Genomic DNA, 16,608 nt, shown 5'->3' on the forward strand with positions numbered 1-16,608 from the left:
CACAGTTCGTTCTGAACTAAGTATACAGTTCATATGAACTGTTGCCCTTTTTAGTGAACTAGTTCTTTTGAACAGTTCATGAACCGTTTGCCCATTTCTAATTCAATCAATAATTTAATCAATACAAACAAATGATTACTAAACCAACGGTAGTCCCACGTCAACCTTGCAATTATATCAGAGATACAACCCACCCTTTTTTAGTCCAGTTTTTAACATCATGATTTATTACATAAAAAGAGCTTAAAAATAACAGAAAATGTGCTATTCTCTCACACTGGTACAACATTTGTATAATTCACATGCTATAGTAATATAGGAGAAATATGAGCGAAACACAATGCAAATAAGCACGCTTTAAGCCATTTCGTATACTTTGCCACGTACACGGCCTAGACCTAAAAGGATATAGGTTCACGTTTATACTCTCTTTTTTTTTCTTTTTTACACTTTACACTTTACAACTTTATTTTATAATGTGGTGTAATACTATCATCACGCACTTAAGCAACAGCATCAGTGGCTATGTGGATAGCGTAGTTGTGTAAAACAGCCTTGGTTCGAACCCTCTTGGCATCGTTGTATTTTTTTTTCTGGGTACAATCCCAAGCCGATGTTCAGTGGTTCCTTCTGACGTAATTATCAAATTTTCCAATTCATTATATCAATCTAATTTGAGTGGAGAAATACAGCTGAGAAATATATAAGAAGATTGGACTTTTCGATTGGGTTTCTTTCGAGGTAACCGAATTAGCCGAATGTCGGATATCAGATATAAATAGAATGACAAAAAAAATATCTTTGAATAAGACCAAATATGTACATGACAATTAACCACATTCATCAGTGTTTTATTTCAATGAAATGTTCAATGCTATAGGTATGATTACTAATTAAAATCATGTTCGTGATATATCAGAAAATGCATACTGCTGCTGCACACTACGACTGAGATTCTGACATTTTACTAACATTATTTTCATTACATGAAATTGGTTACATCTTGAGAACGGTTAGTCCTGAAATGTTGAATGAAATGTTATTCATAGTTTTTGCATGTTAAATCGCATGTGGATTCTATGATTCATATTACTTTTTTTAAATGTTACGATTCCACAAGGTATTAAAATTTTATAAATTTTCAAAAAAAAATATATCTTCATTTTTGGAGAGTCCGACACGGTACCACTACGTCAAACATACGTCAAACTTTGTTAAATTAGAAGGGCTTTTCAATAAAAATATACAAAAAATATCGAAGGGGAAGTGTTTTGAGATATACATATTTTTAATATTAAATTCAATTTTGAGTAAGATTTTTAACAATATATTCTAAATGCTATTTTTCCTAAATAGCGAATTGGTCGAGTTTCTGCCAAAACGAACCAAGCGCCAGAAATATTATTTTGAGATATTTCAATATGAAGTTTGAGCTCCCACTAATTGATCATGGCTGATCAAATCTATTTTTTTATCGTTCACGTGTTACAAGCAGGATGCCTCCAAAGCACTGTTATTATGAATATCTGTAAAATAATACATAAATATAGAAATAAATGACTTTTAGTTTTGGTACGCATGCACTCAATTCACTTTGGCACTTTGGCAGAATGAATGTCAAAGAATATGGTTCAAGGGGGGTTGGATGCATTTTTAGTCTGAACGTTACTACAATAAAAATATTAAAATAGTTGAGAAAAACTTATGATTCTTCGTGGCTGGTCAAGTCATAATCAATATCAAAAATGTTTCGATCATTGGAAACCAGCTTCATGAAGAATTCATGGTTTACAGGAGGTACATATTTCATCACATGTTGAATGTCGTTGTTCTTCTCACGAGAAATGTTGTGCCCATTTGGGTATAAACTTTCTGGTTCTAAAATGTTATGATCGAAGAAAATAAAAAAAAAAAAATCAGCAAAAGTGAACCATGTTACAAAATGTCACCTTGAGTATTATTGCCTCCTAAAGCTCGGATGTCGTAACCAAGCCTTTCGCAATAACATAACACTCCTTTTAATGCTTCTTCGTCGATTTCGGATTCACTTTTTCGTCGATTTCGGATTCAGAATCTTTAGAAAAATAAAAAAAACAGGAAGTGGGTTATATCTATGGTATAACCGCAAGGGTGACGTAGGACTATCGTTGATTTAGAGATCATTTGTATGAAGTTGAATCTGAATTCATTCTGAATGAATGAATATTTGGAGAACTTCGAAAACGAGAGCGTTACGTTGTAGGCACAAGGTTTTATGCATCCAATATTGGATACGGAAATATCCTACTGATGGGGAAGAATAATCTTCAGAAGCTATCCTGTTGATTGCGATTGATTGAAAAACCACAAAACCAAATGTATTTGGTCACAGTGTTACATGGATAGAAAACATTCAATTAAACTCTTTCACATGAATATATTTTGAAAATTCCCAAAGGAACTGGCAGATTATTTTCAGTAACGATTAGATATTTCCACATTTTCCTCGATACTGGAAGCCCACCAGTGGTTAATGCCAACTCGATAACCACCTGTTAATAGCACTTGATTGAAACATATTTGGTCACAGTGTTACATGGATAGAAAACATTCAATTAAACTCTTTCACCTGAATATATTTTGAAAATTCCCAGAGGAACTGGCAGATTATTTTCAGTAACGATTAGTTATTTCCACATTTTCCTCGATACTGGAAGCCCACCAGTGGTTAATGCCAACTCGATAACCACCTGTTAATAGCACTTGATTGAAACATATTTGGTCACAGTGTTACATGGATAGAAAACATTCAATTAAATTCTTTCACATGAACATATTTTGAAAATTCCCAAAGGAACTGGCAGATTATTTTCAGTAACGATTAGATATTTCCACATTTTCCTCGATACTGGAAGCCCACCAGTGGTTAATACCAACTCGATAACCACCTGTTAATAGCACTTGATTGGAACATATTTGGTCACAGTGTTACATGGATAGAAAACATTCAATTAAACTCTTTCACCTGAATATATTTTGAAAATTCCCAGAGGAACTGGCAGATTATTTTCAGTAACGATTAGTTATTTCCACATTTTCCTCGATACTGGAAGCCCACCAGTGGTTAATGCCAACTCGATAACCACCTGTTAATAGCACTTGATTGAAACATATTTGGTCACAGTGTTACATGGATAGAAAACATTCAATTAAATTCTTTCACATGAACATATTTTGAAAATTCCCAAAGGAACTGGCAGATTATTTTCAGTAACGATTAGATATTTCCACATTTTCCTCGATACTGGAAGCCCACCAGTGGTTAATGCCAACTCGATAAACACCTGTTATTAGCACTTGATTGAAACATATTTGGTCACAGTGTTACATGGATAGAAAACATTCAATTAAACTCTTTCACATGAATATATTTTGAAAATTCCCAGAGGAACTGGCAGATTATTTTCAGTAACGATTAGTTATTTCCACATTTTCCTCGATACTGGAAGCCCACCAGTGGTTAATACCAACTCGATAACCACCTGTTAATAGCACTTGATTGAAACATATTTGGTCACAGTGTTACATGGATAGAAAACATTCAATTAAACTCTTTCACATGAATATATTTTGAAAATTCCCAAAGGAACTGGCAGATTATTTTCCAGCAATGATTAGATCTTTCCGGAACTTTCTCGATGCTGAATGGCATCCTAACGGAAAGAGTTCTGCGCGTGTATGTGTCGATCCTTCGCCGTCCACCTCCTCCAGCACGTTAGGCAACGATGTTGTCTTGTCGATGTCCTCACGAAAAAAGAATGTGTCTCACCACCAGAATATCGCTTAAGTATGCTTTTTGTGTGTGTGATTGAATCGAGAGAAGGTGTGGTTTACGATGGCAATTTGGAAGGCAAACTAGAGGGGAATGAACTCTCTGAGCTCGGAACTTTCGGCGACTGAGCAATAATCGATTGCGGGCGCATACAATATTGGATACGGAAATATCCTACTGATGGGGAAGAATAATCTTCTGAAGCTATCCTGTTAATTGCGATTGATTGAAAAACCACAAAACCAAATGTATTTGGTCACAGTGTTACATGGATAGAAAACATTCAATTAAACTCTTTCACATGAATATATTTTGAAAATTCCCAGAGGAACTGGCAGATTATTTTCAGTAACGATTAGTTATTTCCACATTTTCCTCGATACTGGAAGCCCACCAGTGGTTAATGCCAACTCGATAACCACCTGTTAATAGCACTTGATTGAAACATATTTGGTCACAGTGTTACATGGATAGAAAACATTCAATTAAACTCTTTCACATGAATATATTTTGAAAATTCCCAGAGGAACTGGCAGATTATTTTCAGTAACGATTAGATATTTCCACATTTTCCTCGATACTGGAAGCCCACCAGTGGTTAATGCCAACTCGATAACCACCTGTTAATAGCCGCGCGTGTATGTGTGTAGCGATGTCTTCCCAGGGAACCGTTTGTGGCATCACTCTCCTCCTGATAGATTCCCTTCTGGCCTAGGGTGCACAAACAGGCTCTTGGTGACACCGTTCATCCGCGCTTTCATGATAAATAAAGAGCTTCACCGCAACAGCGACAACATGCTCCAATCGCTGTTCAATTTGAACTGAGTGGATTTCCGAGCGCCGCTCGCTTATATACCGATTGGTGATTTCAATAGCCTGTTTTGAAAGCAATTTTAAGACTATTGAAACAAGTTTTTGGATCAAAAAGTAACAAGTATATAACGCGTAGACATTTTATCTTTCGAATGAAGTGTTTATCATACCATTTCGTTCAGTTGTTTAGGAGCTATTAACGCTCAAAATCTCGGTCTCCGGCGTAACGCTTTCGTTTTCGAAACTTTAATTTTACACCCCGGTATAGAAATGAAAGACGTAGTCCTACGTCAAAAACAAAATTTTGTAGTTGCTAGATGCGCAAAACTTTGTTTTCTTTGCAGTCAGAGTGAACCAAATACCACGCCATGCTTGATTTAAAAAAAAACATTACACTTGGTTTTAACACGATTTTACCCTTCATGGCAGTCCTTTGGCTGTCTTTCTTACCAGATCTCGAAGTCAACTGTTTCCGAGAGCTGTCCGAAGCATAAAAATCTGTTGAAGATTCAGTTAAATAAGAAAAACTGTCTTTTTGGAGAGAATAAGCATTATCCTCCGATGCCATGTTGTTGGTTTCTGATTCACTCTGGCTGAATGCAATTTCGTTTTATTCACAGCCTGCTACAAAGAATTTTTGTTTTGGAGCTGTTGTCAGCTGTCTGAATGGCACGGTAATTTTATAGTCGATAGATTATCATTTTCTACATCCATTGGTACAAGTAACCCATTTTTGGAAAAAAATGACGCTTGATTCGTTTTGGCAGAACCCCGACCAATTGATTTTCCAATAACTTTGTCAAACATCATATTATAATCAGACGTCTGGATTTTGAGTTACGATTTTTTGAAAGGAAGATAAATGATTTTAAATACGCCCTTTTAAAAAATCAGACATAATTAAAAAAAAGGAGAGGGTCGGGTCAGCGGCCGGTCGATTTGGCATAGAATTGCTCTATATTAACATTGAGAGACTCAAGTATGATCATAACGCCACAAAAATCGTAAATCGAATACATGAAATACGCGGAAATTCAAAAGTTACGATACTTCTTGAATAGACCTATTATAACTATTATTATATATTACAAGATAACTAGTATTAACAGATGCCTGAAAGCAATTCAGAACGAAAATGTCGTTAAGAACAATTGAAAAAATCAGCGATCAAGCTAGCTGGTTATACTAGATTGATCACACGCCTAATCCAATTCACCACCATCGCACGGTACATGATGGAAAGCACGCGAAATCAAGATTCATATCAAACATGGCTCCTCTTATCCCCGGTTTTCACCCTCCTCTCATCATCTTCCCACAGAGTCTCACGGATTATACATGCATTTAAACGATCCGCTGGCCACCGCTCGGCGGGATTATTAAACCAAGCCCGGGGAGTGTAGAAAATCTTTCTTTCCTAACCTAAACGCTCGCGCTCGCATGTGCGCTTATCTGTGTGTGAGCCCAACAGTCCGCCAACCAGCCAACTAACCTGACCAGCGTTCCTTGCTTAATTGCATGTCTTCTTAGACGGGGCCGCGGTAAGATATCATACACCGTATATCAAAAGAGTATAAAATGTGAAATAACCTTGTCATGATTTGATTATTTTTCAAATGTGAAGAAACTTTTACCCCCATAATTCATCATCGGCATCGGCGGTAAGATGGCAAGACTCACGCTGATTGGTTGGATCAAGTTACTGCCCGGGCCAGAGTGGCCCCTTCGGTGGGATTGAAAATTTGCGGCTCCACATGGGACACTTGCCGGGGCCCCGGGGGGAGAGAAATGGCACCAGAGCGCGGAGATTGATATCACGCGGTGAAGTTTTGATTGGTTCGCAGAAGGATATATATGGGAAAGTTTTCCCGTAAATCTGTCACGTTCGTTCGTTGAAACGAAACGGGACGAAAGGGTCGGAAGTCGTAGCGGAGAAAGCTTTTCGACTACTCATGAAATGGAACGCTTAATAACTCACAATGGGATATTAATAACTAGACTTTTGCTGCCCCGCGCATATTGTATCATAGATAGTTTGAAGGGTCGTACTCACCCGTCTCTGTATCAATGGTATATGATAGCCCAGCCCAAGGATCTTCGTTCTCCTCCTTCTTGTCTTCCTCTTTCTATGAGATCACACCGGAAAAAGAGTAAAAGGGACAATTCAATCAGCTAAATTAGTCATATTTCGCTATTGGTAAAACAAAATCTCACCTTATCTTCATTGTTCTTGATCTCCCTAAGGACCTTGAGCTTTTCCAGATCATCCGAGCTGTCGGTGGCTTCTTTGCCGGCACTTGCGGATCCCTCGGCCGCGAATGTTGGTGGCGTAAGAGTGAAACCCAAATCAACGTCCTGCTTCCAGAGTACCTCTATCAGATCCATTTCCTGCAATCAAAAAAGTACCTTCGTTAGTATAAGGGTTCTAGGGTGCTCACAACCGCTTCAAAGTGATGACAGTCCTTTTGGCAATGAACCTTCCGATTGTGTTTCATTCTGTCCAGCACTGGAATAACCCACAAAGATAAAATGCTCCAGAATCGCGTAGTGAAAAAGAGGAACGTCACAACTAGATATTTAATCAAGGATTTTATTGGGGCTGCCTCTGACTCGACGCAACGCTCCTAACGAATCGTCGTGGCCTTTCGTCGGTGTAATAACAATCTAATTCAACCGAAGCGACAATTTTTTGTGCACGAAAACAGTTAAAACACCCGTGCAAAATGCGATGATAAGCTGTTATCACCTGTGTTCCGCTAGCGCACTTCAAGTCTGGCCGATAGAGACGAGTTGATAAGACCCTTCCCGACACCACAGCAGCCTCGTCGCGTGTCGTGCGTTGGTGGTTTTCAACGAGATCATTAGAAAGCGGGAAGAGCGGGTATTGCATGCGAATTTGAACGCAAGATAAAAAGTGCGCGCGTGTGGATCATGTGTGTGTGTGTGATAATATGTGCATGTGAAACGAGCCTTCCTATCATTTGTTTATCAAGTTACGTGGCACTTAGCGTTATAATAGTATGCGATTCACAGTGTGACATTAATCGTCTGAGACAAATAGAAATTCAATTCCAGTTAACGATGGACGCTTGAACCATAGTGTATCGTATCATAAGCACTGTGTGAATGTAAGGTAAATGATTTTGGTTTGTCCAATCGAAAATATGATCATGATTTGCCCACTTTTTTGAATGCTCTAATTCAGCGCTCCTGTGTAAAATAAGGTATTCGAATGTTTCAAAACATATAAATCTTTTTGACTTTTTCATGATTTACAGTAGTTTTAAAGTATATTTTTACGCAATCACATGTTTTAAAGGATTATAAAATACACCTTCTATTTGTGTCAACTACACCTCATTCAGCTAACTTTTAATCGATCACGATTATTTCGCACGTATTCAGACCTTTTCTGGATTTTAACACTTACAAATATTGTAAACATCATGCTTGCACACCATTTGTAGCAGATTTACATAGCTAAACCATTAAATTAACGCATTTTGATGAACTCAACTCTGATCAAGAGTTGTCCAATTCAATGATGTTATTTTGTCCACATGATTTCTATGGCAACCGCTTGGCGCGCTGCAGTTTGTTTATTGTGTCCTTCGCGGATAGCAGAAATAAAGTTTCTCTGTGCTGAGTGTGTGCTGAGAGGGTAACACTTTTAAAACGCCCAAGAAAATGTAATATTCTGAAGAAAGCCTAAATTATGAATGGATCAATATGATGACAGTAAACTCAAGCAATGATAAATGCAACATCTACTTGTGAATTCGAAGGTTTTTATTCAAAAATGATGATTTCTAAAACCGGACAAACCATGATCATTTTTTGGACAAACCATGATCAGAGTTGGTCAAACCATGATCATAATTTCACTTTAAGGAAAATCGTAAAAAAACATAAAAAATTGAATAATTTTAACACCTTATGGTAGTATTAGCAACTAGAGACTTGGGGCTTTTCAACAAACCCAAACTCGTATCGATTATGTGTGATTTTCATGAAGAAAAATCGATTTGCATTTACTAGTTGCGTTAAAAACACCCCAAATCGGACAAACCAAGATCATTTACTCTAGTTATATTCAATAACTATGATTCAGAAAAATACGGTCAAGTCCCCGATTTCGATTTTACCAGAGGTGACGCGAGACCAAGTGAGCTACCTTGCAATCAACAATAATGTATGCGTGTTTCCTATCGTTTCCATCGGCTTCTTTCATCGGAAAATCGGAACCTCAAATATAATTCTTACGCGAGGCATCGCATTAGTAGTAGTGATCGCTTCACGTATATCTGATACAGGGGCACTTCGATATAACGTACCATCGTTATGACGTACTCTCGATTTAACGTCACTCGATATAACGTACATTTTTTTATACTAAAGCTTGTTTTGTACCTTTAACCAATCCCGGAATACAACTTTAATCAACAGTACGAAGGGAAACATCATGAGAAAGATTGGCTTCGTCTTCTAGTTGAATTTATTCATTAATCTTACTCAAACAGCAATACAATAAAGTAATATAAGTGTAAGGTCATAAGTAGGCTAGAAAAATTTCTGACACGGAAAAAACGTCATGAGTATAAGACGGTCTGTGATACCGTGCGCGAGTATACGAATTACGATTTTGCACGCTGAATGTCCAAACCAAAATAACTATAATTATGGAAAATTCTCCAGATCGTGGTGCAATAGTTCAGAATTGCAGTTAAAGACATATTTCAAAACAAAAATTAACCGCGTAAACGTAATGCACCAGGCAAACATATGCCGTCCGACCATGCTAAAGGATCGTATCCTAAACCCTAGCTTAGGGTTGGCAAAAAAACATTTCATCTTCGGCAAAAAAATGCTTTTTCGTGTGCCGAAGGGTGAAATGAACAAATAAAAGCAACTTTTACAAAAGCTTTAAAATGTTTGTATGTATGGGATCAGACATCTCTTTCCCACAGACTGAACGTCAGCTTGGGATTGTACCCAAAAAAAAAAGAGATCGAACCAAGGTCGGCTGGGAACGCTATCCACATAACCACTACATAAATGTGTGATAATATTACACCACTTTCGAATTTCATTTGGAAAGTTTTTCTAAGAGTAAAAAGGAGAGCATAAACGTGAATCTATATCCTTCTCGGTCTGGGTCGTGTATGTGGTAAAGTGTGCGAAAAGCTTAAAAGCTTAACAAGCAATGTGTCTCTTGTTTCGCTCGCTCATATTGCTCTTACATTGCTATAGCATTTATATTATAGAAATGATATGCCAGTATGGGGGAGTAGCACATTTTCTGTTATTTTTAATCTCACAGGTTTGCGTGCGAGAGACCGCTGCTTCCGACATCGGGTCGTCGGTCCACTAAGAGCGTGTCATCTTGGCGGCTTGAGTCACCTCGATTGCTTATCCTCGTTAGAGGAACTCCCACTACATTGACCCCAGATTAAATTCCGAAAAACTAAAACAAAAAAAATCCATTTATAATGGAAATTACTTTTTGTGAGCGGTTTTCTATTGTAGTTGTTTTCCGGGCCGATTTTTTTCCGGCCACGGTACACCCAAACTAGCTTTGGCAGAAATGATGCCATTTCGTGTGCTGGAGGGTCAAATGCGCAAATAATGAGCTGTTTTAAAAGCTCAAAAATGGTTTGTATGTATGCGAGCAGACATCTCTTTCTGTTTTCTTTTCTCATTTCATTTGGGATTGTGCCAAAAAAAGTCCATACGATGTCAATGGGGATCGAACCAAGACCGGCTGGAATGCAAAGCTATTTCACATGACCACGCTATCCATATAGCTGCCAGCGCTGTTAAATAGCGTGATAATATTACACCTCATCATAAAACGAAGTTGGAAAGTGTTTTCTAACAGGATAAAGAAGAACATGAATGAGAATATATCTTTCCCTGTCTGGGCCGTGTATGTGGCAAATTATACGAAAAGCTTTCATATGCTTTCATTTGAATGTGTCTCCTGTTTCGCTATTGGATCTAGCATATATATTATACAACTAGCTAACCCGGCAAACTTCGTCCCGCCCATTTACTTGATTAATTCTCGAGTAATGCAGAAATTTGTGTTTTATTTGTATGGCAGCCACCCCTAAGAGAGGGGGGAGGGGTATCTAACCACCATAGAAAAATTTATTGCACCCTAATACCTCCACATGCCTAATTTGGTTTAATTTGCTTGATTAATTCTCGGGTAATGCAAAAATTTGTGTTTCATTTGTACGGCAGTCCCCTCTAAGAGAGGGGGAAGGAGTATCTGAACACCATAGAAACATTTATTGCATCCTAAAACCTCCACATGCCAAATTTGGTTTTATTTGCTTGATTAATTCTCGAGTAATGCAGAAATTTGTGTTTCATTTGTATGGCAGCCCCCCCTTTGAGTGGGGGAAGGACTATCTAACCATCATAGAAACATTTATTGCACCCTAAAACTTTCACATGCCAACTTTGGTTTCGTTTGATTGATTAATTTCCGAGTAATGCAAAAAATTGTGTTTCATTTGTATGGCAGCCCCCTCTAAGAGAGGGGGAAGGAGTATCTTATCACCATAGAAACATTTATTGCATCCTAAAACCTCCACATGCCAAATTTGGTTTCATTTGCTTGATTAATTCTCGAGTAATGCAGAAATTTGTGTTTCATTTGTATGGCAGCCCCCCCTTTGAGTGGGGGAAGGACTGTCTAACCATCATAGAAACATTTATTGCACCCTAAAACTTTCACATGCCAACTTTGGTTTCGTTTGATTGATTAATTTCCGAGTAATGCAAAAAATTGTGTTTCATTTGTATGGCAGCCCCCTCTAAGAGAGGGGGAAGGAGTATCTTATCACCATAGAAACATTTATTGCATCCTTAAACCTCCACATGCCAAATTTGGTTTCATTTGCTTGATTAATTCTCGAGTAATGCAGAAATTTGTGTTTCATTTGTATGGCAGCCCCCCCTTTGAGTGGGGGAAGGACTGTCTAACCATCATAGAAACATTTATTGCACCCTAAAACTTTCACATGCCAACTTTGGTTTCGTTTGCTTGGTTAATTTCCGAGTAATGCAGAAATTTGTGTTTCATTTGTATGGCATCCCCCCTTAGAGAGGGGGAGGGGTTTCAAAATATCACGAAAACCTTCCCCGGCCCCAAAAACCCCTACATACCAATTTTCATGTCTATCGGTTCAGTAGTTTCCGAGTCTATAAGAGTCAGACAGACAGACAGACATCACTCCATTTTTATATTTATAGATTGATAGATTGATATACATGTATTGGGGAGTAGAACATTTTCTGTTATTTTTCAGCTCATTTAATGTAATAAATTGATGCCCATAACATGTTCTAAAAATTAACTTTGGGTGTAGCAATAGATGTAATATTTATCCATCATTTCACTCAAATAGGAAAGTTAGAATCATCCATAACAAGCAACAATGCAGTTAGTAGGGATTTGGCTTTGGAATTTTGAGATATGCACAGAATTCTATTCATTGACTATTTTGAGAAAAGGAAAACCATCAACAGCGAGTTTGGAGTTATTGATGCGTTTGAGGAACTTGCGGAAAACGTACTTTGTGTCATAAATCTCGCGATTTGCACTTTAAATTACAAAACTGAAAAATTACATGTCACCACAATCGAGCCGTGGCAACATTAGAAACTGTCAATTTTTATCTCCCGGAAGTCCAATCTATGAGTTCCTGAGTTATATTAAGCTAATAACGAATTGCACTGTTCAACTCTGACTTTGAAAACAGCTTTGAATCCAAAGCAGAAGAAAAACTAAGCGTATTTTGACGCCAAACAGGGTTACCACATATACAGAATATTCTGTATTTTACAGATTTTTCGACAAATTTCAGATACAGAATCTGTATATACAGAATTACAGATTTTCAGCAAAAATACAGATTTTTTTTTAATTTAAATTTTAAGTACAAACATGTAACTTATGTTTGGAGAGCTACAGGCAACGATTCGCTGACGCTGACCTTGATGTGAAAGATTTTGAAGACTTTCTAAAGAAGCCTGAGAATGTCCACGTTGGTATTGATGCAGAAGAAGCTGATAAAGGATTTCATGCAGCTAGAAAAATGCCCTTCTATCTATTTGTAGTGACTTCTGTATTGAGCTCGTGAAACAGATTTTAAAGCGATTTGATTTCAGCGATCCGGTTACCAAAACTGCTCTCTTGATGAACCCTTAAAATTTCGTCAAGCTACCAAACCTTAATGATTTGATGCGCCAATTCCCTCAATTCGTTGAAGCAAGTAATAGACAAGGCTTGGATAACGAATTTAGGCTGCTCAAGACGAATCTTATGGGGCCAAAATTGAGTGACTCAGATATAAATTGGCCGTGCACCCGTGGCCGAGTGGTTAGCGTCATAACTAACATGCCGGGTGTTCGGGTTCGATTCCCGTTCTGGTCGGGGGAATTTTTCGTCAAAGAAATTTCCTCCGACTTGCACTGTGATCACGCGTATTCTAGAGCTTGCCACTCAGAATGCATTCAAGGCGTGTTATTTGACATAGAAATCTTAACTAAGTACTAATAAAAATGACGCAAGTAATACTACGTTGAGACGGCGAAGTTCCTCTAGGAACGTTAGTGCCATTGAAGAAGAAGAAGAAGATATAAATTGGTCCCAGCTGTTGGATGTCAAAAGGCGTGATGAGAAATTTTAGTATCCATTGCTGAGGTCGTTTATAAGACTCTTTCTGGTAACATTCATCAGCGTGTGTGGAGCGAATTTTTTCGCTTCACAATGCCAACAAAAAAAAACAACTGTAGACTCTATTTTGAAAGCTAAGAACTATGTATCGACTCAAGGAGGAGCTTACAATTCATACAATTCAGAGGATTATGAGAAAACCTTTTAAAGATTAATTTTGTTGGATTGTTACGACTTTAACCCTTCTTCGCAAGATTTTTTATTTATTGGTAAAATAAGTCAAGGTCCAGACACGATCAACTTAAAGTGAGTTCTTTTATATAATTTTTGGGCATTCAATATTATGATGGAAATTTCCACCTTGAATAAGAAAAATAAATTCAAAATGAAAATAAACTTTTATTTTTAATTTTTTCCCTTATTTTTTTCGAAACAGATTTTTATACAGATTTTTTTTTGTTAAAAATACAGATATACAGATATTTTCAGAAAATTTTACAGGTTTAAACGTGGCAACCCTGACGCCAAAGATCAATCGTTCTACAAAAAGCATCGAAACTTTAGAAGCGCTGTAATGAAGTGTCGCACTTGAAAGAAACTGTCTTAACGAATAATTTAGAATCTTGCTCTCATTCTATTAGTCATCCTATTATCTTATTAAAGTATGTTTAAACATAATGAAAGACAAATTCCATCAGGTGTCACAACTGATCAGGCCAATAATTTAGTATGTTTTGGAAGAAACATAAATTGTACAAGAATATTCCATTTCCCTAATTTAAGAATCATCAATGAGTTGCACCCATTTCTGTTATATTTGAATTACATTTACATTATTCATAAAATTCCAATTCGAGCAATTCGAGCCATCCAAACAAAACAAAAGCAAACAGCTGCCTCTGTCATTCCTTCTTTTGTCGATCGTCGTCCGATTGTAACCTGTTCCGCCGTTTGAATGAATAAACACACAGTTTAAAATTGGCCCAATCCATTCCGAATTTGACATCTGCCTCCACACAGATCGTGTAATACAATGGGACAAACATAATGGCAACGAACCGAAATTGATATATCAAGACCAAACCAAAGAGCTCAAAATGTGCGGACAGCGTCTATTATTAGTCTCCATTTCTTTTCAGCCAACCAATGACAGCAATCGCAGCAGCAGCAGCAGCAGCAGCAGGAGCATGATGCCAAACGGATAGCCATATCAACCACTCAATCTACGAAGCGGAGAAGAGCGCCAAAAGAAGCGAGCTACTTAAGACTCGATTTAATAGTCCCAAAATTAGATAGATTAAAATAAAATAAATATTTAGGCACTGCATCAGCAGGATTAGTCCCCCTTCCTCACGCCACTCGTATAGGTCTGATCGAATGTATATCGAGCTAGAAAAGCTTGTTTTCAATATCATATCGGATATACCTTCCCGCAATCCCCAGGTGCTCTGGGGAAAATATGCACACACAACGCTAAATGACAAAAAGCACAACGTCGAGTATACCAACATGGAATGGAATCTAATGCCTGCAACACATTCAAGGCTCGAGTGATTTATCACTTTAGGCTCCTCCCCCGGATGAGAGGTACCTGCACGAAACATAGTAACTACCGCGGGGACCCAGTGCAAGAGTATATAAGCAAGCAAAAGCGAGATGGATGACGGCAACATAAAGCATAATGTTTGGTAACCATGTTAGTGGCGACAGTGTAGAGAACTCACACACATCCACGTTGACCAAGCTAAGCTTTCACAGACACTGAAACAATATCCTTGTGAGCTTTCGACTTTTGATTTAATCTGGTAAAGCTCTCGGTTCGAAAGATTACAGGCGATCATCACAGATGGCAGCAATGGCGTGCGGAAGCTTTGAAAGCTTCGATGTCACGAGTTGGTTTCATTGTATGTTTGGCACAGATACGAGAACATCCTTTATGCTTCACGGAGTTGACCACTTCCAAACTCGCGGAAGCCGAAAGAGTTCACTGAACCAAATGGGCATGAATAAGGCATGAACCCCACGCATAAAAACAAAAATATAAAACCAGCCTTCGCGCCACTGAACGAGTGATTTATATTTTCGGTCCCGAAGAGTAAAACCTCCTCAAAAAAAGTATCGCACGCAATAATACGAACACAGTGTGTATCGTATGAGTAGCGGCGGAATGTCGGTTGAAAGGGTTGGTGGGTTAAGCCGACGTTGTTCTTCCATCGATTACATATCGATGACTCGAAATGTAAATTTAATTAATGATCGGCGTGAAACTCGAGTCTGTGCGGCAGCTTACAAAAGATGTGTTTTGGCGTACAATGACAAATAAGATCCTCACAAAATACCACCCCCCTTGAAGGATGCCTCCGAAGGTACAAAATAAAAGATTCTGAGCGATGTTTGACAACCAAAAATTGATTTTGATGAGAGCCCACTCATTGTCGGTTAGTAAAGGATGAGCCGAGGTGATTAATGGATGCAGAGCACGCAGACACGCAGTGAAAGTGCGCCTCTGCTTCTTTCTTCTTGCTTTCCCATATGTTGGAGACAAGTGCCTCATCTCGAATGCGTTTTCGACTGTGATAAATGAAGGCGAGAGGAGCAGTGCGCTTGTTTATACCTCATATAGCCGCCAGCCACACAAAAGGAAGCGTCTATTTGTGGAAAGACCACAAACATTGTCGGTCACTACAAGCCACCACCGACAACAAATGACAGCACGGCCGGGAAGAAAGTGCCATTTAGCCATCGATAAGAATAGAACGACGACTGCGGGAGAAAGGCAGAAAAATGTTGGTTCTCGTTTTCCTTCCTCCTTAAACATTGGGATCACGTGGTTCGATTGTTGATTTGATCTGCAATCGGATTCTGTCGATATGTTCGCGAGGCAATATAACAAATGAGTGATTAATTGAAAAATGATGGAACGTTCTGAAAGCTGAGCATTGAGAGACAAGCCTTCACGATCAAGAATGGTGTAAAATAATGACGTGAAGACTCTCATATAATTTTGAAAGTTTCAGCGTATATCTGTCCTATAAGGCCACTCCCAAATTATCAACATATGGTATAGCTTCTTCAATCCAGTCAAATAGCACTTCTTAAAGCACTATACCAATCTTAGTGTCGCAATCATCGCATTGTTGGAGAGCTTATTCACTTTTTGCACTGTTTTAATACGTTTCAAAAATACGTTTCCTTTCTTTTGCTATTTTTAGTCCTGAAAAATCAATAAAAAAAAATTGCACACTACGCATTCGATTTTGCCAATACACTGAAGTCGCTTTTTACGCGGTTTTTG

General features: G+C 38.1%; 1 protein-coding gene across 4 annotated transcripts in view; it reads right to left on the reverse strand.

Moving 5' to 3' along the window:
• The window catches only part of LOC129774792 (segmentation protein cap'n'collar), a 164,967-nt gene that overhangs the window by 111,581 nt on the left and 36,778 nt on the right, over nt 1-16,608 (reverse strand). For 3 of the 4 annotated variants that reach the window (XM_055778794.1, XM_055778873.1, XM_055778954.1), the window contains 2 exons: nt 6,839-7,012; nt 6,678-6,750 (listed from right to left, as the gene is read on the reverse strand). In XM_055778794.1, coding sequence (XP_055634769.1) covers nt 6,678-6,750; nt 6,839-7,012 — 247 coding nt within the window. Of the gene's footprint in view, nt 1-6,677; nt 6,751-6,838; nt 7,013-7,101; nt 7,281-16,608 lie in introns of those variants that run through there. The other variant, XM_055779035.1, reaches the window with a different exon arrangement.

Source organism: Toxorhynchites rutilus, chromosome 1 (genome assembly GCF_029784135.1).
Source record: "Toxorhynchites rutilus septentrionalis strain SRP chromosome 1, ASM2978413v1, whole genome shotgun sequence".
Classification (NCBI taxonomy): domain Eukaryota; kingdom Metazoa; phylum Arthropoda; class Insecta; order Diptera; family Culicidae; genus Toxorhynchites; species Toxorhynchites rutilus.